Source organism: Mobula birostris, chromosome 28 (assembly GCF_030028105.1).
Source record: "Mobula birostris isolate sMobBir1 chromosome 28, sMobBir1.hap1, whole genome shotgun sequence".
In the NCBI taxonomy this organism is placed as follows: Eukaryota; Metazoa; Chordata; class Chondrichthyes; order Myliobatiformes; family Myliobatidae; genus Mobula; species Mobula birostris.
In genome coordinates, this window is record NC_092397.1 from 16,116,519 (window position 1) to 16,141,684 (window position 25,166).

General features: G+C 53.4%; 1 protein-coding gene across 4 annotated transcripts in view; it reads right to left on the bottom strand.

The window, feature by feature from the left end:
- LOC140189321 (ribosomal protein S6 kinase alpha-5-like) overlaps window positions 1-25,166 on the bottom strand; it is a 58,738-nt gene that overhangs the window by 5,271 nt on the left and 28,301 nt on the right. For 3 of the 4 annotated variants that reach the window (XM_072246034.1, XM_072246031.1, XM_072246035.1), the window contains exons 3-15: window positions 24,282-24,500; window positions 21,674-21,789; window positions 20,089-20,196; window positions 19,432-19,518; window positions 18,221-18,324; window positions 16,257-16,407; window positions 13,677-13,838; window positions 13,409-13,534; window positions 11,698-11,831; window positions 11,270-11,363; window positions 10,668-10,838; window positions 9,949-10,140; window positions 3,383-3,542 (exon numbers count right to left, since the gene is read on the bottom strand). In XM_072246034.1, coding sequence (XP_072102135.1) covers window positions 3,383-3,542; window positions 9,949-10,140; window positions 10,668-10,838; window positions 11,270-11,363; window positions 11,698-11,831; window positions 13,409-13,534; window positions 13,677-13,838; window positions 16,257-16,407; window positions 18,221-18,324; window positions 19,432-19,518; window positions 20,089-20,196; window positions 21,674-21,789; window positions 24,282-24,500 — 1,824 coding nt within the window. The remainder of the gene's footprint in view (window positions 1-3,382; window positions 3,543-9,948; window positions 10,141-10,667; window positions 10,839-11,269; window positions 11,364-11,697; window positions 11,832-13,408; window positions 13,535-13,676; window positions 13,839-16,256; window positions 16,408-18,220; window positions 18,325-19,431; window positions 19,519-20,088; window positions 20,197-21,673; window positions 21,790-24,281; window positions 24,501-25,166) is intronic. The other variant, XM_072246033.1, reaches the window with a different exon arrangement.

Consider the following 25,166-nt stretch of genomic DNA (forward strand, 5'->3'; position numbering starts at 1 on the left):
TGTGTCTATTTTAATGCAAGGAGTATTGTGAACAAAGCAGATGAGTTTAGAGCGTGGATCAGTACTTGGAGCTATGATGTGGTGGCCATTACAGAGACTTGGATGGCTCAGGGGCAGGAATGGTTACTCCAAGTACCGGATTTTAGATGTTTCAGAAAGGACAGGGAGGGAGGCAAAAGAGGTGGGGGCGCGGCACTGTTGATCAGAGATAGTGTCACAGCTGCAGAAAAGGAGGAAGACATGGAGGGGTTGTCTACAGAGTCTCTGTGGGTGGAGGTTAGGAACAGGAAGGGGTCAATAACTTTACTGTTTTTTTTTAATAGGCCACCCAATAGTAACAGGGATATCAAGGAGCAGATAGGGAAACAGATCCTGGAAAGGTGTAATAATAACAGAGTTGTCGCGGTGGGAGATTTTAATTTCCCAAATATCAATTGGCATCTCCCTAGGGTGAGGGGTTTAGATGGGGTGGTGTTTGTTAGGTGTGTTCAGGAAGGTTTCTTGACACAGTATGTAGAGAAGCCTACAAGAGGAGAGACTGTACTTGATCTGGTATTGGGAAATGAACCTGGTCAGGTGTCAGTTCTCTCAGCGGGAGAGCATTTTGGAGATAGTGATCATAATTCTATTTCCTTTGCATTGGGAGAGATAGGAACAGACAAGTTAGAAAAGGCTTTAATTGGAGTAAGGGGAATTATGAGACTATCAGGCAGGAACTTGGAAGCTTAAATTGGGAACAGATGTTCTCAGGGAAACGTACGGAAGAAATGTGGCAAATGTTCAGGGGATATTTGTGTGGGGTTCTGCATAGGTACATTCCAATGAGACAGGGAAAGGATGGTAGGGTACAGGAACCGTGGTGTACAAAGGCTGTTGTAAATCTAGTCAAGAAGAAAAGCTTACGAAAGGTTCAGAGAGCTAGGTAATGTTAGAGATCTAGAAGGTTATAAGGCTAACAGGAAGGAGCTCAAGAAGGAAATTAGGAGAGCCAGAAGGGGCTATGAGAAGGCCTTGGCGGGCAGGATTAAGGAAAACCCCAAGGCATCCTACAAGTATGTGAAGAGCAAGAGGATAAGATATGAGAAAATAGGACCAGTCAAGTGTGACAGTGGAAAAGTGTGTATGGAAGCAGAGGAGATGGCAGAGGTACTTAATGAATACTTTGCTTCAGTATTCACTAAGGAAAAGGATCTTGGTGATTGTAGGGATGACTTACAGTGGACTGAAAAGCTTGATCATGTAGACATTAAGGAAGAGGATCTGCTGGAGCTTTTGGAAAGCATCAAGTTGGATAAGTCACCGGGACCAGATGAGATGTATCCCAGGCTACTGTGGGAGGCGAGGGAGGAGATTACTGAGCCTCTGGCAATGATCTTTGCATCATCAATGAGGATGGGAGAGGTTCCGGAGGATTGAAGGTTTGCAGATGTTGTTCCCTTATTCAAGAAAGTGAGTAAGGATAGCCCAGGAAATTATAGGCCAGTGAGTCTTGCTTCAGTGATTGGTAAGTTGATGGAGAAGATCCTGAGAGACAGGATTTATGAACATTTGGAGAGGTATAATATGATTAGGAATAGTCAGCATGGCTTTGTCAAAGACAGGTTGTGCCTTATGAGCCTGATTGAATTTTTTGAGGATGTGACTAAACACGTTGATGAAGGTAGAGCAGTAGATGTAGTGTATATGGATTTCAGCAAGGCATTTGATAAGGCACCCCATGCAAGGCTTATTGAGAAAGTAAGGAGGCATGGGATCCAAGGGGACATTGCTTTGTGGATCCAGAACTGGCTTGCCCACAGAAGGCAAAGTGTGGTTGTAGACGGGTCATATTCTGCATGGAGGTCGGTCACCAGTGGTGTGCCTCAGGGATCTGTTCTGGGACCCCTACTCTTCGTGATTTTTATAAATGACCTAGGTGAGGAAGTGGAGGGATGGGTTAGTAAATTTGCTGATGACACAAAGGTTGGGGGTGTTGTGGATGGTGTGGGGGGCTGTCAGAGGTTACAGCGGGACATTGATAGGATGCAAAACTGGGCTGAGAAGTGGCAGATGGGGTTCAACCCAGGTAAGTGTGAGGTGGTTCATTTTGGTACGTCAAATATGATGACAGAATATAGTATTAATGGTAAGACTCTTGGCAGTGTGGAGGATCAGAGGGATCTTGGGGTCCAAGTCCATAGGATGCTCAAAGCAGCTGTGCAGGTTGACTCTGTGGTTAAGAAAGCATACGGTGCATTGGCCTTCATCAATTGTGGAATTGAATTTAGGAGCTGAGAGGTAATGTTGCAGCTATATAGGACCCTGGTCAGACCCCACTTGGAGTACTGTGCTCAGTTCTGGTCGCCTCACTACAGGAAGGACGTGGAAACCATACAAAGGGTGCAGAGGAGATTTACAAGGATGTTGCCTGGATTGGGGAGTATGCCTTATGAGAATAGGTTGAGTGAACTCGGCCTTTTCTCCTTGGAGCGACGGAGAATGAGAGGTGACCTGATAGAGGTGTATAAGATGATGAGAGGCATTGATCGTGTGGATAGTCAGAAGCTTTTTCCCAGGGCTGAAATGGCTGCCACAAGAGGGCACAGGTTTAAGGTGCTGGGGAGTAGGTACAGAGGAGATGTCAGGGGTAAGTTTTTTACTCAGAGAGTGGTGAGTGCATGGAATGGGCTGCCGGCAACAGTGGTGAAGGCGGATATGATAGGGTCTTTTAAGAGACTTTTGGATAGATACATGGAGCTCAGAAAAATAGAGGGCTATGGGTAAGCCTAGTAATTTCTAAGGTAGGGACATGTTTGGCACAACTTTGTGGTCCGAAGGGGCAGTATTGTGCTGTAGGTTTTCTATGTTTCTAATGATTTACGAGAATGTTTCTGGGAGTGAAAGGGTCCAGGGGAGTGTTAGATGTCTGTGGGTCTGTACTGCTGGACAGGAAAACGAGGGCAGCTCTTGTTGAAAGCTGTCGGATATTGAACGGCCGAGGTAGAGTGGATGTGGAGAGGATATTTCCTGTAGCGGGGAGGGGGTCTGGGTCCAGAGGGCTCAGACTCAGAATAGAAGGATGTCCCTTTAGGACAGAGATGAGGAGGAATTTATTCAGCCAGAGGTTGATGAATCTGCGAAGGGCAAGTCATTGGGTGTGTTTAAAGGGGAGGCTGATAGATTCTTGATTAGTGAAGAAAGCAGGGGAATGGGGTTGAGAGGGTTAATAAATCAGCCATGATGGAATGGCAGAACAGACTTGATGGGCCGAATAGCCTAATTCTGCTCCTCGGACTTGTTTGCTGATGTGACACCAATGGCTCAGTGTGTGTGTGCGTGCGCGCTATGACATCAGTAATCTCTCACCCCCCCCCTCACCAACCCCCCCCCCAACCCTTCATACCTCGCACGATGTCCTTGGCCCCCTCCGAGACGTTCTTCCACGCCTCTCCGTGGAAGGAGAAATCACCGCCCTTGATCTTCCGCATAATCTCGGCAGCGCTGGTCGATGACATTCCCTTCCGGGAGCTCTGGAAGGGGACCTGTCCCGACAACATGGTGTACTGCCGAGGGAAGGCAGAGGGCAGGGAGTGTCAGAGAGAGCAGGCCGGAGGGGGGAGGGACTGGTCCAGTGTGGGCCTGGGACAGCCTCCAGTAACACACATTCCCCCCCCCCACCCCCGGGAGATTAACTTGTCTGAGGGAAGGCCAAGCTCTGAGAGGGGGAGCTTTGGAGGGAGCAGGAGCGCTGTTCTGCAGGACCACAAGATATAGGAGAAGAATTAGGCCATTTGGCCCATCGAGTCTGCTCCATCATTCAATCATGGCTGATCCATTTTCCCCTCTCAGCCCCAATCTCCTGCTTTGTCATCACAATCCCATCACGCCCAGACTAATCAAGAATCTATCAACCTCTGCCCTAAATATACTTAAAGACTTGGCCTCCACAGCCGCCTGTGGCAACGAATTCCGCAGATTCGCCACTCTCTGGCTAAATTAATTCCTCCTCATCTCCGCTCTAAAAGGACGCCCCTCTGTTCTGAGGCTGTGTCCCACCATGGGAAACATCCTCTCCGCACCCATTCTATCAAGGCCTTTCACTATTCGATGGGTTTCAATGAGGTAACCCCTCATTCTTCTGAATTCTCGTGAATACAGACCCAGAGCCATCAAACGCTCTTCACACGACAAGCCGTTCATTCCTGGAATAATTTTTGAGAAGCTCTTTTGAACCCTCTCCAGTTTCAGCACATCCTTTAAGATAAGGGGCCCCAAACCTGCTCGCAATACTCCAAGCGAGGCCTCACCAGCGCTTTATAAAGTCTCAACATTACATCCTTGCTTTTATATTCTAGTCCTCTTGAAATGAATACTAACATTGCATTTGCCTTGCTCACCACCAGCTCAACCTGCAAATTAACCTTTAGAGAATCCTGCACAAGGACTCCCAAGTCCCTTCGCACCTCAGTTTTTCGTATTTTCTCTCCACTTAGAAAATTATCAACCCTTTCATTTCTTCTACTAAAGTGCATGACCATACAGTTCCCGACACTGTACTCAATCTGCGATTTTTTGCCCGATCTCCTAATCTGTCTAAATCCTTCTATAGTCTCTCTACTTCCTCAAAACTACCTGCCCCTCCACCTACCTTCACGGTTTTGTCACCTTGCCTTTAGAATATTTCTTCCTCTTTGGGATGTATATATCCTGCACCTTCCGAATTGCTTCCAGAAATTCCAGCCATTGCTGCTCTGCCATCATCCCTGCCAGTGTTCTTTTCCAGTCAGTTCTGGCCAGCTCCTCTCTGATGCCTCTTTAATTCCCTTTACTCTACTCTAATACAGATACAACAAACTTTAGCTTCTCCTTCTCAAATTTCAGGGTGAATTCGATCATATTATGATCACTTTCCCCTAAGGGTTATTTTACCTTAAGCACTCTAATCAATTCTGGTTCACATGCAACACCCAATCCAGAATAACTGATGCTGTAGTGGGCTCAACCACGAGCTGCTCTAAAAAGCCACCTGGTACTCGCTCTAGAAATTCCCTCCTGTAACCCAGCACCAATCTGATTTCCCCAATCTACCTGCGTACTGAAATCCCCCACGACTATTGTAACATTGCCCTTTTGGCATGCAACCTTCTGTCTCAAGTTATAATTTGTAGACTCCATCCTTACAACTGTTTGGGGGTCTGTATACAACTCCCATCAGGGTCTTTTTACCCTTCTAGTTCCTTAGCTCTATCCACAATGATTCAACACCTTCTGACCCGATATCACCTCTTTCCAATGATTTGATTTCATTTTTTTTTTACCAACAGAGCCACAACGCCCCCTCTGCCTTCCTGCCTGTCTTTTCGATGTAATGTGTAACCTTGGACATTAAGCTCCCAGCTATAATCTTTCAGCAATGATTCAGTGATGTCTACAACATCTCACCTGCCAATCTGCAACTGTGCTACAAGTTCACCGACCTTATTCTGTGTACTGCGCACTTTCAAATTCAACACCTTTTGCCCTGTATTCTCCCTTTTTGATTTTATCCACCTTTTACGTTACAACTCACCCTGCTGACTGCAATTTGGCCTCTCCTCACTACACACTGCCTCTGTTTGTAAACCAGCTCCCTCATCTTCAGCACTATCATCCGCCTTTCCCACGATGCTTCTTGCTTTGGAAAACTAGGCACTCAGGACGCTAGTCTCACCAGGCTCAACTGTTCGATCCTTAACTTCGTCCGAGAGGCGGTGAGGAGGGTGAGTCGCGGTGCAGGAGGGAGCACCTCGGGAAGGAAGGGGAGGGGGCTGCCCACAGCGGGAAGGGCCGGGAGGGAGCTCCAGGCTGCAGAAGGGACAATGAGGGAGCTTGGCACCGAGGGAGGGGCGGTGAGGGGAGCACGCTGCTCTCTGGAAGGGGTGCAAGGGAGGGAGCTCCGCGCTGCGGGAGTGAAGGTGAGGGAGTTCATCACAGCGGCAGAGGCAATGAGGGAGTTCCGGGCTGCAGGGGAGGCGAGGAAGGGGGAACGCAGCACTGTGTGGGGGGAGTGGAGAGGAACACGTCACTGTACGAGGGCTGGAGAGGGAGCTCCACACTGTCAAGATAAAACTTATCTACTCTGACCCCTTGTTCATTGCTGAACAATAGCTGGAGACCCAGGACCCAGATCTTATTAGGGAGCTTAATGTAAAGGAACCCTTAGGAGGCAGTGATTATAATATGATTGAATTTACACTGCAGTTTGAGAGGGAGAAGCATAAATCATATGTATCCGTACTGCAATGGAATAAAGGGAATTCCAGAGGCATGAGAGAGGATGTTGCCCAGGTGGATCCCAGCTGAGTAGAGTTGGCTGAAGTTTCTGGGAATAGTTCACAAGGTGCAGGATAGATATGTCCCACAGAAGATAAAGTTCTTCTTTATCACAGGTAGGCAACTGTGGCTGACAAAGGAAGTTAAGGACTGTATTAAAAGCCAAGGAAAGGGGCATATAAGGTAGCAAAAGTGAGTGGGAAGTTGGATGATGGGGGAAGCTTTTAAAATCCAACAGAAGGCAACCAAAAAAACTATAAGAAGGAACAAGATGAAAATATGAGGGCAAACTAGCCAATAATATAAAGCAGGAATCTAGAAGATTTTTCAGTTATATACAGAGTGAAAAGGAAGTGAGAGTTGACATTGGACCACTGGAAAATGATGCTAGTGAGGTAGTAATGGGGGACGAAGAAATGGCAGATGAACTTAATGGGTACTTTGCATCTGTCTTCACTGTGGAAGACACTAGCAGTGTGCCAGGGGTCCGTGAGTGTCAGGGAGCAAGAGTGAGAGCCATTGCTCTTCCAAAGGAAAAAGTGCGAGGCAAACTCAAAGGTCTTAAGGTGGATAAGTCACCTGGACCAGATGGACTACATCCCAGAGTCCTGAGAGAGGTTGCTGAAGAGATAACAGATGTATTGGTTATGACCTTTCAAGAATCACTTGATTCTGGCATGATCCCAGAGGAATGGAAGACTGCAAATGTCACTCCACACTTTAAGAAGGGAGGAAAGCAAAAAAAAAAAGGAAATTATAGTCCAGTTAGCATAACCTCAGTGGTTGGGAAGGTGTTGGAGTCTATTGTTAAGGATGAGGTTTTGGGGTACTTGGAGACTAATGATAAAATAAGTCAAAGTCAGCATGGTTTCTGTAAAGGAAAACCTTGCCTGACAAATCTGTTAGAGCTCTTCGAGGAAGTAACAAGCAGGGTGGACAAAGGAGAGGCAGTGGATGTCATTTACTTGGATTTTCAGAAGGCATTTGATAAGGTGCCACACATGAGGCTCTTAACAAGATAAAATCCCATGGAATTACAGGAAGACACTGGCATGGATAGAGAAATGGCTGACAGGCAGGAGGCAGTGAGTGGGAATAAAAGGGGCCTTTTCTGGTTGGCTGCCAGTGACTAGTGATGTTCCTCAGGGGTCAGTATTGGGACCACTGCTTTTCACATTGTTTGTCAGTGATTTGGATAGTGGAATTGTTGGCTCTGTGGCAAAGTTTGCAGATGATATGGAGATAGGTGGAGGGGTAGGTAGTGCTGAGGACGCAATGCAGTTGCAGCAGGACTTAGACAAATAGGAAGAATGGGCAAAAAAAGTGGCAGATGGAATACAGTGTTGGGAAATGTACGATAACGCATTTTAGTAAAAGGAACAAAAGTGCGGACTATTATCTAAATGGGGAGAAGGTTTAAACATTAGAGGTGCAGAGGGATTTAGGAACCCTCATGCAAGACTCCCAGTAGATTAATTTACAGGTTGAGTCTGTGGTAAAGGCGGCAAATGCAATGTTGGCATTTATTTCAAGGGGAATAGAATATAAAAACAGGGAGATAATGCTGAGGCTTTATAAGACACAAGACAGGCCGCATTGGAGTATTGTCTACAGTTTTAGGCCCCATATGTCAGAAAGGATGTGTTGTCATTGGAGAGAGTCCAGAGGAGGTTCACGAGGATGGTTCTGGGAATGAAGGGGTTAACATGTGAGGACCGTTTGGCAGCTTTGGGCCTGTACTCACTGGAATTTAGAGGAATGCGGTGGGGATCTCATTGAAACCTACCGAATGTTGAAAGGACGAGATTGGGTGAGTGCGGAGAGGATGTTTCCTATGGTGGGGGTGTCCAGAACTAGAGGGCACGGCCCCAAAACTTTGGGGCGACCCTTTAGAGCAGAGGTGAGGAGGAATTTTGTTTTAGCCAGAGAGCAGTGAATCAGTAGAACACTCTGCCACAGACTGCAGTGGAGGCCAAGCCCGTGGGTGTATTTAAGGCAGAAGTTGATAGTTCCCTGATCGGTCAGGATATCAAAGGATACGGCGAGAAGGCAGGTGTATGAGGTTGAGTGGGATCCGGGATCAGCCATGATGGAATGGCAGAGCAGACTCGATGGGTTGAATGGCCTGATTCTGCTCTTATGTCTTAGGGTAACACTGGTCTCCAACGACATCGCACTCTCCCGGGGTCAGACACAGAGTGAAGCTCCCTCTACACCATCCCATCACACACTCCCGGGGTCAGACACGGAGTGAAGCTCCCACCGCACCGTCCCATCACACACTCCCGGGGTCAGACACAGAGTGAAGCTCCCTCCACACCATCCCATCACACACTCCCGGGTTCAGACAGAGTGAAGCTCCCTCCATATCGTCCCATCACACACTCCTGGGGTCAGACACAGAGTGAAGCTCCCACCGCACCGTCCCATCACACACTCCCGGGGTCAGACACAGAGTGAAGCTCCCTCTACACCATCCCATCACACACTCCCGGGGTCAGACACGGAGTGAAGCTCCCACCGCACCGTCCCATCACACACTCCCGGGGTCAGACACAGAGTGAAGCTCCCTCCACACCATCCCATCACACACTCCCGGGTTCAGACAGAGTGAAGCTCCCTCCATATCGTCCCATCACACACTCCTGGGGTCAGACACAGAGTGAAGCTCCCACCGCACCGTCCCATCACACACTCCCGGGGTCAGACACAGAGTGAAGCTCCCTCTGCACCGTCCCATCACACACTTCCGGGGTCAGACACAGAGTGAAGCTCCCTCCACACCGTCCCATCACACACTCCCGGGGTCAGACACAGAGTGAAGCCCCCTCTACACCGTCCCATCACACACTCCCGGGGTCAGACACAGAGTGAAGCCCCCTCCACCCCGTCCCATCACACACTCCCGGGGTCAGACACAGAGTGAAGCTCCCTCCGCACCGTCCCATCACACACTCCCGGGGTCAGACACAGAGTGAATCTCCCTCCACACCGTCCCATCACACACTCCTGGGGTCAGACACAGAGTGAATCTCCCTCCACACCGTCCCATCACACACTCCCGGGGTCAGACACAGAGTGAATCTCCCTCCGCACCGTCCCATCACACACTCCCGGGGTCAGACACAGAGTGAAGCTCCCTCCGCACCGTCCCATCACACACTCCCGGGGTCAGACACAGAGTGAAGCTCCCTCCACACCGCCCCATCACACACTCCCGGGGTCAGACACAGAGTGAAGCTCCCTCCACACCGTCCCATCACACACTCCCGGGGTCAGACACAGAGTGAAGCCCCCTCTACACCGTCCCATCACACACTCCCGGGGTCAGACACAGAGTGAAGCTCCCTCCACACCGTCCCATCACACACTCCCGGGGTCAGACACAGAGTGAAGCTCCCTCCACCCCATCCCATCACACACTCCCGGGGTCAGACAGAGTGAAGCTCCCTCCACACCGTCCCATCACACGCTCCCGGGGTCAGACACAGAGTGAAGCTCCCTCCTCCACACCGTCCCATCACACACTCCCGGGGTCAGGCACAGAGTGAAGCTCCCTCCACACCGTCCCATCACACACTCCCGGGGTCAGACACAGAGTGAAGCTCCCTCTACACTGTTCCCAGGGTCAAATGCAAATGGTCTCTGCACACTCACCAGGATGACCCCCAAGCTCCAGAGGTCACAGGACTCGTCATAGCCGTCCTGTTTGAGAAGCTCGGGTGCTGCGTACTCCAGGGTGAAGCAGGGCGTCTGCAGGGGCTGACTGTCGGGCTGTCGGACACGAGCGAAACCGAAGTCGATGATTTTGATCGGGGCGTTGTCTGTCTCATCGGCAAACAGCAGGTTCTGCGGTGGGGGATGCAGAGGTCAGCGTGGGGGCCCTTCCCCCACCCTTCCTCTCTTATGAAAATGTCTGCCCTCCCCCCAACACCTATAATCCCGCCTCAGAATCTCGGTACCCGGCTTGGCAAGGGTCAGGGTTCGAACATTTAGGGTCGGGAGCAGAGGTGAGAGGTCGACGAGCTGTTTGAAGTAAAGGTTGGAGGTTAAAAGCTGTGGGAGAGCAGGGGAAGGTTGTCAAAGGTCAAAGAGTTGGCACAGGTCAAAAGAGCTAGGGTTGGGAGTTAGGGTCAGAGGTCAGGAGCAGAAGACTGAGGTCAGGGAACCGAAGTCAGGAGCAGGCTGGGGAAATAGGATTGGGAGTACAGGTTAGAGATCGCGAAGCTGGCGTCTGAGGTTGGGAGTGAAGGTCAGAAGTCACCACTGGTGGAGTCTGAGATCGTTGGCTCTAGTGGGGGTGCGTCAGGTCAGAGGTTAGAGGCAGAGGGCAGGGGTTGGAGGTCAGAGGACAAGGTCGCTGGTGAGAGGCCTACCTCAGGCTTCAGGTCGCGGTGCACCACTCCAGCATCGTGCATGTGGCTGACAGCCGACACCAGGCTCCTCATGGTCTGACTGGCCTCCAGCTCGCTGAAGTGCTTCCGGCGGCGGATGCGTTCGAGCAGCTCGCCTCCCCGCAGCAACTCCATCACCAGGAACGCGTGGAACTGAGGGCAGAGGGCACCGGGTCAGGGGTCAGCGACGGTGCCCTTGCCCACCCATGGCTGACCCGCCACCCAACCCTGTGTCAGCCGGCTCGCGGCCGGCCTGGCCTCCTCCCCGCGCACAAGGGAAGGTTTCACACCATGGACAGTAGCGCAGTGCTTGGGCCGGGGCTCAAACACCCCACAGTGCCCTCCGCCCTCAAGGTCAGGGGTCACTGGCTGCCAAATGCATGTTTGCCACCCCAAATACTTGGTGACTGAGAGCCAATCACATGCTCCCCAACTCCGGGGTCAAGGGTCACCTAAAGGCAATCACGTTTTCACCCCTTAGGGTCAGAGGTCATTGGGACCCACCAACACATTCCTGATCCTCAGGGTCAAAGGTCACTCTGTCTCTCTCGTTCTCTTCTCCAGTAGGCCCAGCGGGCACTAACCTGGTCCTGGAAGACCTCGGCGAGTTTGACGATGTTGGGGTGACCCTCGCACAGCTTCAGGGCGCCGATCTCCTGCTGAATGTGTCCCTCCATCCTGCCACACAGACCGGAAGCAGCGGAGTTAGGGCGGAGGTCAGCAGGCCGGAGAGCGGCAAGGTCGGAGGGCAAAGAGCTGGGGGTTACGTCAAACATCGGAGGGTGACAGGCTGGGGTCAGGGCAGAGGGCGACGAGCCGGGGTTACAGCAAAGAGCCAGAGACGGGGATCAGTCAGAAAAACCCTCCAGAATGGGTGGAGGTTGTGAAGATCCCGATGGGCCGGAGGGAAGGGGAATTGCTGAGTGTGGCGACCCCGAAGCTCTGGGATCAGAGCCCGGATGGACGCTGCGGAACAGAGGGCCCCAGCCCTCCCTCCCGGCCGGCACCTCACCTCCTGCTGACGATCTTGACGGCGAACTCCTGGCCACTCAGCTTGCTGCGACACTTGCGGCAGATGGAGAAGCTGCCCGTTCCCAGTGGCTCCGTCCTCATGTCCAGCTCATAGTGCTGGAAGAAGGGAGAGTCCTGCCAGAGAATTGGAGACACAGTCACCGGCCTGGGGGCAACGGCATCCTCTCCCCCCGACCCACCAGTCCCACTCCCCAAACGCCCCGCGTCACCACCGGGGAGAGGGAACTATAACGAAGAGATTGAAATAGCGGCCATGGTGACGACACTGGACAAAAAATTCTTCGAAAGTGCTGCTTCCTCGGAAATTATCTTTGTGTATGATAGACCACTTGAAGCTGAACGCGAATCTAATTTCAGACTACTTGTATCACGTAGGAATTTAGAGAAACAAGAAATTTACTTTTATTGACTATAATGTGCTGACGTTTTGCAATAATTCAACTTTTGCTAAAAATGGTTTCTTGATGATTTTCAGTGTCTGAGGCTTCTTGCTCAAGTGTCCAACAATAATCAGCCATCATCGATGGATTCCAGTTGCCCTGATACCGTTTCTCCGTGACCGCGATGTCCCGGTGAATTCTTTCACCGTGCTCGTCACTGACAGCGTCAAGATTTGCGGGGAAGAAGTCAAAATGGGAAGGCAGAAAATGAATCTTTAGTGACATGTTGCTCTTCATGGTTTTGTGTGCTTAAAACGAGTTCTCAATCAGCTACACGTAGTTTGGTGCTCTGCAGTTGCCAAGAAAAGTTTCAACAACATCCTTGAATGCCTTCCATGTGATTTTCTCCGGTCCCACCAGAAGTTCTTCGAATTGCCTGTCATCAATGACCTGTTTAATTTGTGGATCAACAAAACTGCCTTCCTAAAGTCTTTGCATCAGTAATTCTGGGAAACATCTGTCTGAAATATCGAATTCCCTCACGGAAATTTATAGCTGTTCTAAAACCTGTCCCGCCCTGCCTAAGCATGCCTCGACGAGATAGAAAACTTTCCAGTTCACGTTGTGGGCAACATTTTAATTGACTCGAATTATTGATTGAATTGCAAATATAGCCGATTTTTTGTTTAAATGGTGCGTGACGGGAAATTTCATGGTGATTTTCAAGATCCATAAAAAACACCCAGAAGTATTCAGGAAGCAAAATCTTCGTTGTCCAGTGTTATCGAGGGAAACAGGCCATTCAGCCCATCTAACCAATGCCAGCCAAGACCATCTACCTGCCATAATGTCTTGTAACATTATTAATGTGACGGCCTCAAACACTTCCACAGATTCATCTCCCTTGTGGAGGAAATTATAACGTCCTGGGTTCCTGTTATATCCCTCCCGGGGGGGGGAGGGTGAGGGAGAAGCGGGGCGAGGGGGTGATTTTGAATCCGGCCGCCCCTTGCGCGCTTCCCGTCCGTGCTGGGCTGAGTGTCGGGCTAACGACTCGGACTAATGAAAAACAGACAAAATGCTATAAAAATAACACGGCAAGGGAGATTGGGTGAATGGGGAGGAGCTGCCGGGAGGAGAGGGGTGTGATTAGTGGGGGGTGGGGACAGAAGGGGAGGTGGGTGGTTAGTGGGGTGGGGACGGAAGGAGGGGGGGTGGTTATTGGGGGTGGGGATGGAAGGAGAGGGGATTTGTTAGTGGGGGTGGGGACAGGAGGGGGGTGGTTAGTGGGGGCTGTGGGGGGTTTATTACCTTGCTCATGGCGCTCCGAGCAACCGCCATGGGGTCGGGACCCTCGGCCCTCAGCTGCATCTCCAGGGGCTCGGACATCACGGCGTTGCGGTCGAACAGGACCGAGGGAGCGATAAACGAATAACCCTGGTGTGGGGGGGTGGGGAAGGGGGTGAGAGCAGAGTGAGAATCTCCCCCAAAACGGCAGCCGTTCGCACCCCGCCCGCCCCACCCCACCCCCGGCGCCGGGAGGGGGCAGTCCCACGTCCCCCCGGCGGTTCAGACCGACCTGGAAGATGCGGTCGCCGCTGTGTGGCACGCTGGCCGGCGAGTAGGTGGGGTCCATCTCCGTGAACTCCTCGGCAAAGTTGCCCACGTCCATCTCGCTGCGGATGACGGGTTTGAAGGGCGCCGGGATCTTCTTGGCCAGCAGGTCATCCCAGTTCAGGCCCTGTAAGAGAGAGGCCACTCAGCTGCCCGCCTTACTCGTCGACTGGGGGGGGGGGGGGGTGACAACAGGAACGCGCAGTGCGGGTAGAGCGGCTTCGCGGCCCCAGAGACCTGGGATCGATGTGTGCGTGCGTGTGTCTGATCTCCCACCGGCTGTCCCCCAGATGCCTTCAGCCCCGTCAAACACAATCGCAGCAGGACTTAGACAAGTAGGAAGAATAGGCAAAAAAGGAACAATTGTGTGGACTGTTATCTAAATGGGGAGAAGGTTCAAACATCAGAGGTGCAGAGGGACTTAGGAGTCCTCATGCAAGACTCCCAGAAGGTTAATTTACAGGCTGAGTCTGTGGTAAAGAAGGCAAATGCAATGTTGACATATTTTTCAAGGGGAGTAGAATATAAAAACAAGGAAATAATGCTGAGGCTTTATAAGACACTAGTCAGGCCACACTTGGAGTATTGTCAACAGTTTTGGGCCCCATATCTCAGAAAGGATGTGTTGTCATTGGAGAGAGTCCAGAGGAGGTTCACGAGGATGATTCTGGAAATGAAGGGGTTAACATATGAGGAGTGTTTGGCAGTTTTGGGTCTGTACTCCCTGGAATTTAGAAGAATGAGGGGGAGGATCTCATTGAAACCTACCGAATGTTGAAAGGATGAGATAGGGTGGATGTGGAGAGGATCTTTCCTGTGGTGGGGGTATCCAGAACTGGAGGGCACGGCCTCAGAACTGAGGGGGTGACCTTTTAGAACAGAGGTAGGGAGGAATTTCCTTAGCCGGTGAGTAGTGAATCTGTGGAATACTCTACCACAGAGTGCGGTGGAAGCCAAGTCCATGGGTATATTTAAGGCGAGGGCTGATATTTTCCTGGTCAGTCAGGGCATCAAAGGACATGGGAGAATTCAGGTGTATGGGGTAGAGTGGGGTCCGGGCTCAGCCATGATCTGACTCGATGGGCCTAATTCTGCACCTATGCCTGATCTGCGGAGGGGAATAAACAGTCGACGTTTCAGGCTGAAATCTTTCCTCAGGACTGGAGAGGAGGGGGGATGGAGTAGAAGGTGACAGGTGAGACCAGGTAAGGGGGAAAGGTGGGTGGGAGGGGCAGGGCATTTGACGCCCCTCGCCCTGTCCTCAGTGGAATTCAGAAGGCTGAGGGGAGCATCTTATCGAAACCACCCGGATGCTGAGCGACCCAGAGAGCGTTAACGTGGAGAGGATGCTTCCTACAGTGGGGGTGCCTAGGACCAGAGGGCACAGCCTCAGAAGACAAAAACAGAGACGACGAGGAATTTCTTTAGCCAGAGGGTGGTGAATCTGTGGAATTCACTGCCACAGATGGACGTGGAGGCCAAGTCATCGGGTGTCTTTAAAGCGCCGTTTAGCAAGGGTGTCAAAGGTTACGGGGGGAAGGGGGGTTGAGAGGGATAGCAAGTCAGCCATGATGGAACGATGGGCTGAATGGCCTAATTCTGCTCCTACATCTCATGGTCTCGTGGACTTGCTGTCGTTGTGTTGTTCTGCTGAGCATTGTGGGTATGCCACAGTGGTTCTGGAACGTGTGGCGTCAGTCGTTGGCTGCCCCCACCACATCGTGACAGGCTTCGATGTTCACGAGATAAATAAGTGAAGCGGAATTTGAATTTCTTTGACAACCAGCACTCGGAGGGAGCTGAAACCCCCCGACCCCCAGCTCCATGCTGTCGCCTTCCGGTACCTCGTCGGCCTCCACCTAGCAACCAACCAGCACCTCAACCAATCAACGGCACCGAAATCAGGTCAATTCAGAGCCAAGCCTTGATTACAGGCGGTCCCACCCCTCCCCTTCCTTGATAGAGCCTCTCGCGGAATGGTGCTCCCTCAGCGGCCCCTCCCGCCGACCAGCCCTCCCCCAGTGGCCACTCAAGTGGAGCTGCTGTCCCTCAACGACCCCTCGCACGGAGCACCTTTCCCTCAATGGCCCCCCTCCCACTGAGCTGCTCTCCCTCAACCGCCCCTCACACGGAGCGGGCCTCCCTCAGTGATCCTTTGCATGGAGCGGCTCTCCCAGAAGGGTCCCACACACGGAGCGGGCCTCCCTCAGCGATCCTTCGCACAGAGCGGCTCTCCCAGGACGGGGTGCTCCCTCAGCACCACCGCACCCACGCCAATCCTTTGGCACCCTCCCCTCGCCCCCCACCCCAGCAGCACATCTCACTTCCCGAGGGTTCGCTCCAAGGTCTCTACGCGATCTCACTGTAATCGACATGAGCTGAGGCGGGATCTGCATCCACGACCTCCCGAGGTTTCTGTACCAGACGAAGCCTTCACTTTCCAATCTGCAGCTGCGTGACCTACCCAGGCCTCCGATTCCGCCCAACCCCTGCCCACTCAGAGCCCGAACCCCTACGTCCAGCACCCAGAGGGAGAGGGTCCTACCCTGAAGAAGGGATGCCGTTTGATCTCCAGGCTGCCCTTGGGACCCGAGCCCAGCCTCTTCTTTGGGTCCTTGACGAGCAGTTTCTGCATCAGGTCTCGGCAGACCGAGCTCACCCCCGCGGGCAGCGGCGGCTCAGCCTGCAGGATCCGTCTGCAGAGAGAACAGGGGTCAGACACAGAGAGAAACTCCCCCCGCACCGTCCCATCACACACTCCCGGGGTCAGACACAGAGTGAAGCTCCCTCCACACCATCCCATCACACACTCCCGGGGTCAGACACAGAGTGAAGCTCCCTCCACACCGTCCCATCACACACTCCCGGGGTCAGACACAGAGTGAATCTCCCTCCACACCGTCCCATCACACACTCCTGGAGTCAGACACAGAGTGAAGCTCCCTCCACACTGTCCCATCACACACTCCCGGGGTCAAACACTGAGTGAAACTCCCTCTGCACCGTCCCATCACACACTCCCGGGGTCAGACACAGAGTGAAGCTCCCTCCACACCGTCCCATCACACACTCCCGGGGTCAGACACAGAAGCGCTCTCTACACCGTCCCGTCACACACTCCCGGGGACAGACACAGAGTGAATCTCCCTCCACACCGTCCCATCACACACTCCCGGGGTCAGACACAGAGTGAAGATCCTTCCACACCATCCCATCACACACTCCCGGGGTCAGACACAGAGTGAAGCTCCCTCCACACCGTCCCATCACACAGTCCCGGGGTCAGACACAGAGTGAAGCTCCCTCCACACCGTCCCATCACACACTCTCAGGGTCAGACACAGAGTGAAGCTCCCTCTACACCATCCCATCACACACTCCCGGGGTCAGACACAGAAGCGCTCTCTACACCGTCCCGTCACACACTCCCGGGGACAGACACAGAGTGAATCTCCCTCCACACCGTCCCATCACACACTCCCGGGGTCAGACACAGAGTGAAGATCCTTCCACACCATCCCATCACACACTCCCGGGGTCAGACACAGAGTGAAGCTCCCTCCACACTGTCCCATCACACAGTCCCGGGGTCAGACACAGAGTGAAGCTCCCTCCATACTGTCCCATCATACACTCCCGGGGTCAGGCACAGAGTGAAGATCCCTCCACACCGTCCCATCACACATTCCCGGGGTCAGACACAGAGAGAAACTCCCTCCACACCGTCCCATCACACACTCCCGGGGTCAGACACAGAGTGAAGCTCCCTCCATACTGTCCCATCATACACTACCGGGGTCAGGCACAGAGTGAAGATCCCTCCACACCGTCCCATCACACATTCCCGGGGTCAGACACAGAGAGAAACTCCCCCCACACCGTCCCATCACACACTCCCGGGGTCAGACACAGAGTGAAGCTCCCTCCACACTGTCCCATCACACATTCCCGGGGTCAGACACAGAGTGAAGCTCCCCCTACACCGTCCCATCACACACTCCCGGGGTCAGACACAGAGTGAAGCTCCCTCCACAACGTCCCATCACACACTCCCGGAGTCAGACACAGAGTGAAGCTCCCTCCACACCGTCCCATCACACACTCCCGGGGTCAGACACAGAGTGAAGCTCCCTCCACACCGTCCCATCACACACTCCCGGGGTCAGACACAGAGTGAAGCTCCCTCCACACTGCTATAAACGACCATAGTTTCTGGTGTTCCTGCTGAAATCGCGGGTTGCCGGTCCCCCTCCCAGCTCAGGAGGAATGCTGGCCGCTGCGGATTCCCCTCCTGGTCTCATGCCATCCCGACTCTGACTCGTATCGCTGTCCTCCTCCGTCAGTCCGTCCAGACCCCAACAACTCCTTCCCCAAAGGAGTGCGCCCCTCCCGAACCCCCACCTGCTCAAGGGGCAGTCAGGGTCACGCAGGCTTCACCAGCGACCCTGACAGTCACCGATCTTCGCGCGGGACCGGGCGCCGGCTGCCGGACGGTGATCAGGCACCCACCTGGACACCTCCCCCTGGCTGTTCTTCTCCCCCTCCAGGGTGAACGGCGACGCTCCCGTCAGCAGCTCGAACATCAGGATCCCCAGGCTCCACCAATCGACTGACTGCGGGCACAGGGGGAGAGAGGTCAGCGCCGAGAGAGGGCGAGGGGGCAGAGAGGGTCACCGGCTGAGAGCAAACGGGGGAGAGGTCAGCGCTGAGAGAGGGCGAGGGGGCAGAGAGGTCAGCGGCTGAGAACGAATGGGGGAGAGGTCGCCGCTCGGAGAGGGCGAGGGGGCAGAGAGGTCAGCGGCTGAGAGCAAACGGGGAGAGGTCACCACTGAGAGAGGGCAAAGGAGCAGAGAGGGTCACCGGCTGAGAGCGAATGGGGGAGAGGTCAGCGCCGAGAGAGGACGAGGGGGCAGAGAGGTCACCGGCTGAGAGTGAATGTGGGTGAAGGGGTGGAGGGGGGTGGGGCAGAGAGAGAGAGAGAGGAAAAGAGAGACAGACAGTGAGAGAGAGAGAGGAGAGAGCGAGAGAGAGATTGAGGAAGGTTTGGGGAGAGATTTAGAGGGGTAGGTGCAGATAAAGGGAAGGGGAGGAAAGAGGGAAGGGGTGAAGGAGGGAGGAACGGGGCAGAGATGGAAATGGAGAGGGGAAGGGGATGGGTGAGGGTTGGAGGGGAAAAGTGGCAGAGAGAGGAAATCGTGAGGGGAAGGGGACAGAGAGAGGGAGGAATGGAGGGAGTAAAGAGAGGAATGGAGAGGGAAAGTGGCAAAGAGAGGGACTAGGGAGGGGAGGGGGCAGACAGAGGGTGGAGGAGAGGGGAGAGGGAGACAGAGGGGGGAGAGAAAGGGTGAGAGACAGAGGGAAAAGGAAAGAGTGAGGGAAGAAAGGGAGGGGAGAAGGGGAGGAAGATAGGAAGGGGAGGGGGTAGAAGGGAAGGGGAGGGGAAGGGGAGAGAAGAGGAGGGAGGGCAGGGAGAGAGGAGAAGGAAAGGAAGGGAGAAGGGAGAGGGGAGAAGGAAGGAGATGGGTAAGGGGGAGGGACGAGAGGAGGGGAGAAGGGAAGGTGTGTTGGGGGAGAGCGGATGTAAGGGGAGGGAGGGAAGGAAGGAGCCGGCAGTGCTGGAGGTAGGAGGGGGAAGAGGGAACTGGAGGGAGCTGCAGGGTGGGACAGGAGGTGCGCGGAGGGAGGGAACGGCGGGGTTCTGGGGCCGGGAACTGACTCACCATCCCGTGGCCTGACCTGCTTCCCCTGATTATCTCCGGCGCCATGTACTCGATCGTCCCGCAGAACGAGAAGGTTCGCTCCGCCTGCTGGGCGAGAAGGCAGTCCGTCACCTCTCCCCTCCAGGGAGGGAAAATACACCCACCCCCCCCGTCCCCCTCCTCCTCCGAAACCTCGGCCCAAATCACCTCCCCCAACCCATCCTGTCATTCCGCTCCCTCGCCCTACCTCCCTGTTCCAGGCTGTGGGAGGGGCGGCGAGGAGGAGGCTCCACAACGCGGGAGGGAGCTCCACAATACAGGGGAGATGGCATCTCCAACAGGACTTTCACCCAAACCCCAATCTGGCCCCAAAGGAATTTCTTCGCGACGTTCCGGGGAAAATCCCTCGACAGGTGCTACTGAAACGAGACCCCTACCTCCCACCCTGCCCTTAACAACGTTGTGGGATCTCCCTGTGCCCAGACGGACCCAAGACGGCCCACCACCCGTCCAACACGCTTTGCCCGCTGTCCTGGGACGTCCCAGCGCACCGTTTGAAACGTTAGCAATCGTTTCCCGGCCGCTGCCAAGCAGAGGAATCCCAAACCGTCCACTCCTACCCCTGTCCTCCTCGGCCCGGGAGAGGGACTCCACCCTCCCCCTACCTAGGGGACCCACCTCGTTCCCGACGAACTCCTTGCTGAGGCCGAAGTCGGTCAGCACCACGTGCCCCTCGCTGTCCAGCAGGATGTTCTCCAGCTTCACGTCCCTGTAAACAATTCCGAGCTGTGGGAGGAGACTTCGTACAAAATTACGTCGAACAAACGCGGCGCCAGAGCGTGCCCTTCCTGCTGGGACGAGCCGTCCTCGCTGACCTCCTCCCATATAGTTTATTTTCTCTTTCCTCCCTCCCTCTCTCTCCATCTCTCTCTAAACCTCCCACTCTCTCTCTCTGTCTCTGTTTCTATCTGTCTCTCCATCTTCTCTCTCTCCTGTCCCTCTCTGTCTTCCTCTCTATCTCTCTCTTTCTCTTTCCCTCTTTATCTCTGTCTCTCTTTCTTTCTCTGTCCTTCCCTCTCTCTCTCTTTCTCTGTCCCCCTCTCTCTCTATCCCTGTCTCTCTCTCTCTGTCCCAGTCTCTCTCTTTTCCCTCTGTCTGTCTGTCTCTCCCTCTCTTTTTGTCTCTGTCTCTCTCTCTCTCGTCCATTCATTTCACTCTAAGTAGGAGCAGGTGTAGGCCTCTCGGCCCCTTGCTACTATCCCACCAAGTCATAGACTACCCGGCCTCTCAATGCTACGCTGCCCACCCCACGACTGATCTTCCTGCGCCTCATCCCACCCCCCCCACCGTCCGTTCCGCATCCCCCCCCAAATCTTTCAAAACTTTATCCCCCTCCATCGTTCCACCCCACCCCTCCCCCGTGGCCCACCCTCAGGGGCAGCGAGTTCCAGGATCAACCAGTCGATCAAGGACAAGTTTAAAATAAACCCTTTCAAATCGCGGACACCCTTCACCAACAGAGAGAGAAAACCTAGGCCGTTCGGCCCGTCAATCGTGGGATCGCACCCTCACTGATTTTATTTTCAACCCCAGTCTCCCCATTATCTTTGATCCCCCTGACCAATCAAGAATTTACCGAACCCTCCCTCAGATATACCCAACGACTTGGCCTCCACAGCCGCCTGTAGCGAGAAAAAGTCCGCAGACTCCCGCCCCCCCCCCGGCACTGTAGGAAACACCCTCTTCACGTCCATTCTATCCAGGTCTTTCAATATTCAATAGTTTTCAGTGAGACTCCACCCCCCCAACCCCAACTCCATCTTGTACATGCCCCAAAGTGGGCCCCGCACGTTAACCCTTTCATTCCCTCAATCGTTCTTGCGAACCTCCGGGGCCATCGCATCTTTCCTCAGATATGGGGCCCAAAACTTCTCATAATTCCCTGAGGAGAAGCGCCACCTCCCCTCTCCTTCTCCGGCGCCACTGGATAATCCTGATAAGACCCCCCTCTTCCCACAAGTTTCCTCCCTGGCACCATGTCTCCTAAAGTACCCACAATTCCTGGCTCAGCCCACAGCTCCAATAGAGGGGTTTCACACACACTTGGCATGCTGGGATATATTGGCAGCCATTGCAGCCTTTTGTGGCAATAAATCAAATGGGTCATCTAAGGTGGGATAGGTTTTGGGGAGACCTCTGTGATTGGGGTTCAAAGGATGGTGGAATCTGTACACAGGCACAGTATTACACTATCAACACGTACCTTGTGGAGGTGTTCCAATGCGAGGACAATCTCTCCGATGTAGATACGAACATCTGCTTCAGAGAAATGGTCTCGTTGGTACAGATGGGTGAACATCTCGCCCCCACTCACATAATCTGTCAATGAAAGAGACAGCATTGAACTCTGGGGACACAGAGTGAAGCTCCCATTATTCCATCCCGTCACACTCTCTCCAGACACTTATGTTTGTGACACTTCCCACGCTCTTAAACTTTTCGATGATTTTAAGTTCCCTGGCCCCCACCGCCTTATTTTCACCATGGATGTCCAGTCCCTATATACATCCATCCCCCATCAGGAAGGTCTCAAAGCTCTACGCTTCTTTTTGGATTCCAGACCTAATCAGTTCCCCTCTACCACCACTCTGCTCCATCTAGTGGAATTAGTCCTTACTCTTAATAATTTCTCCTTTGGCTCCTCCCACTTCCTCCAAACTAAAGGTGTAGCTATGGGCACCCGTATGGGTGCTAGCTATGCCTGCCTTTTTGTTGGGTTTGTGGAACAATCTATGTTCCGAACCTATTCTGGTATCTGTCCCCCACTTTTCCTTCGCTACATCAATGACGGCATTGGTGCTGCTTCCTGCACGCATGCAGAACTCGTTGACTTTATTAACTTTGCCTCCAACTTTCACCCTGCTCTCAAGTTTACCTGGACCATTTCTGACACCTCCCTCTTCTTTCTAGATCTTTCTGTCTCTATCTCTGGAGACAGTTTATCTACTGATGTCTACTATAAGCCTACTGACTCTCACAGCTATCTGGACTATTCCTCTTCTCACCCTGTCTCTTGCAAAAATGCCATCCCCTTCTCGCAATTCCTCCGTCTCCACCGCATCTGCTCTCAGGATGAGGCTTTTCATTCCAGGACGAGGGAGATGTCCTCCTTTTTTAAAGAAAGGGGCTTCCCTTCCTCCACCATCAACTCTGCTCTCAAACGCATCTCCCCCATTTCACGCACATCTGCTCTCACCCCATCCTCCTGCCACCGCACTAGGAATAAGGTTCTCCTGGTCCTCACCTACCACCCCACCAGCCTCCGGGTCCAACATATTATTCGCCGTAACTTCCACCACCTCCAACAGGATCCCACCACTAAGCACATCTCCACCCCCCCCCCCCCCGCTTTCCGCAGGGATCGCTCCCTACGTGACTCCCTTGTCCATTCGTCCCCCCCATCCCTCCCCACCGATCTCCCTCCTGGCACTTATCCTTGTAAGCGGAACAAGTGCTACACATGCCCTTACACTTCCTCCCTTACCACCATTCAGGGCCCCAGACAGTCCTTCCAGGTGAGGCAACACTTCACCTGTGAGTCGACTGGGGTGATATACTGCATCCGGTGCTCCCGATGCGGCCTTCTATATATTGGCAAGACCCAATGCAGACTGGGAGACCGCTTTGCTGAACACCTATGCTCTGTCCGCCAGAGAAAGCAGGATCTCCCAGTGGCCACACATTTTAATTCCACATCCCATTCCCATTCTGACATGTCTATCCACGGCCTCCTCTACTGTAAAGATGAAGCCACACTCAGGTTGGAGGAACAACACCTTATATTCCGTCTGGGTAGCCTCCAACCTGATGGCATGAACATCGACTTCTCTAACTTCCACTAATGCCCCACCTCCCCCTCATACCCCATCCGTTATTTATTTATACACACACATTCTTTTTCTCTCTCTCTCCTTTTTCTCCCTCTGTCTCTCTCACTATACCCCTTGCCCATCCTCTGGGTTCCCCATCCTCTGGGTTCCCCCCCCCCCTTTTCTTTCTCCCTGGGCCTCCTGTCCCATGATCCTCTCGTATCCCTTTTGCCAATCACCTGTCCAGCTCTTGGCTCCATCCCTCCCCCTCCCCCTCCCCCTCCCAAATCTCTTACTAGCTCTTCTTTCAGTTAGTCCTGATGAAGGGTCTCGGCCTTTGTAGAGATGCTGCCTGGCCTGCTGCGTTCACCAGCAACTTTTATGTGTTTTACACTTTATCAGGGTCAGACACAGAGTGAAGCTCCCTCCACATCATCCCATCACACACTCCAGGGGTCAGACATAGAGTGAAGCTCCCTCCACACCGTCCCATCACACACTCTCAGGGTCAGACACAGAGTGAAGCTCCCTCCACACCGTCCCATCACACACTCCTGGGGTCAGACAGAGTGAAGCTCCCTCCACACCGTCCCATCACACACTCCTGGGGTCAGACACAGAGTGAAGCTCTGATCACACTCCTGGGACTCGAGTTAGACAGAGTCTCTTTTTTCATGTACACGCATGTTTGTATGAACGTGTTTCTGTTTCAGTCAGTGACTGTGTGTACATTTCTCAATGTGTGTGTCAATGTGCTGTGTGAAGCTGTGTGTGTGTGTGTGTGTGTGTGTGTGTGTGTGTGTGTATCTGTGTGTGTCTGTGTATTTTTTATCCACCCCCCTTTACCCTGTCCCCTTTGGGAGACCCAGAGGCTGAGGGGTGACAGACCCCGTGGGTCAGTAGCTGCCCGGTCTGAGGCCTGGATTATTGGTCTGGGGGTTGGTGCCGTGGTGGGGGTTAGGGGGAGTGGTGTGACGTGACAGGACGTCGACCAGCACCCACCGAGGATGAGGTGGAGTTTGGCATCCGTCTGGAAGGCGTAGTGCAGGGTGACGAGGAAGGGCGACTGGCGGATCTGCTCCAGAACGTGCCTCTCTGTCTTGGTGTGCTCCATCGTCTTGGCCTTCTGCACGATGGACGCCTTCTTCAGCACCTTCATGGCGAACAGCTTGCCCGCGTCGTGCCCGCTCACCTTCCGCACCAGGAACACCTTCCCGTAGGCTGAGGCACAGAGAGAGAGAGAGAGACCATCCTGGTTAGACAACACTTGTTACCCTACTGTTGTCGAGATGAAGGAGGAAGGTTAAATTTGAAGGTAGAATACAAGGTTCATGGCAGGACCCTTCGCAGTGTGGAGAAACAGAGGGATCTTGAGGTCCGAGTCCATAGATCCCTCTAAGTTGGTAGGGCCATTAAGAAGGTGTATGGTGTGTTGGTCTTTATGAGTCAGGGGATTGAGTTCAAGACCTGTGAGTTAACGTGGCAGCTCTATAAAACCCTGGTTAGACCTCACTAGTATTGCGTTCAGTTCTGTTTGCCCCATTATAGGAAGGATGTGGAAGCTTTAGAGAGGGTGCAGAGGAGATTCACCAGGATGCTGCCCGGATTAGAGAGGGTGCAGAGGAGATTTGCCACGGTGCTGCCCGAATTAGAGAGGGTGTGGAGGAGATTTGCCAGGGTGCTGCCCGGATTAGAGAGGGCGCGGAGGAGATTCACCAGGATGCTGCCTGGATTAGAGAGGGTGCGGAGGAGACTCACCAGGATGCTGCCTGGATTAGAGAGCGTGCGGAGGAGACTCACCAGGATGCTGCCTGGATTAGAGAGGGTGCGGAGGAAACTCACCAGGATGCTGCCTGGATTAGAGAGGGTGCGGAGGAGACTCACCAG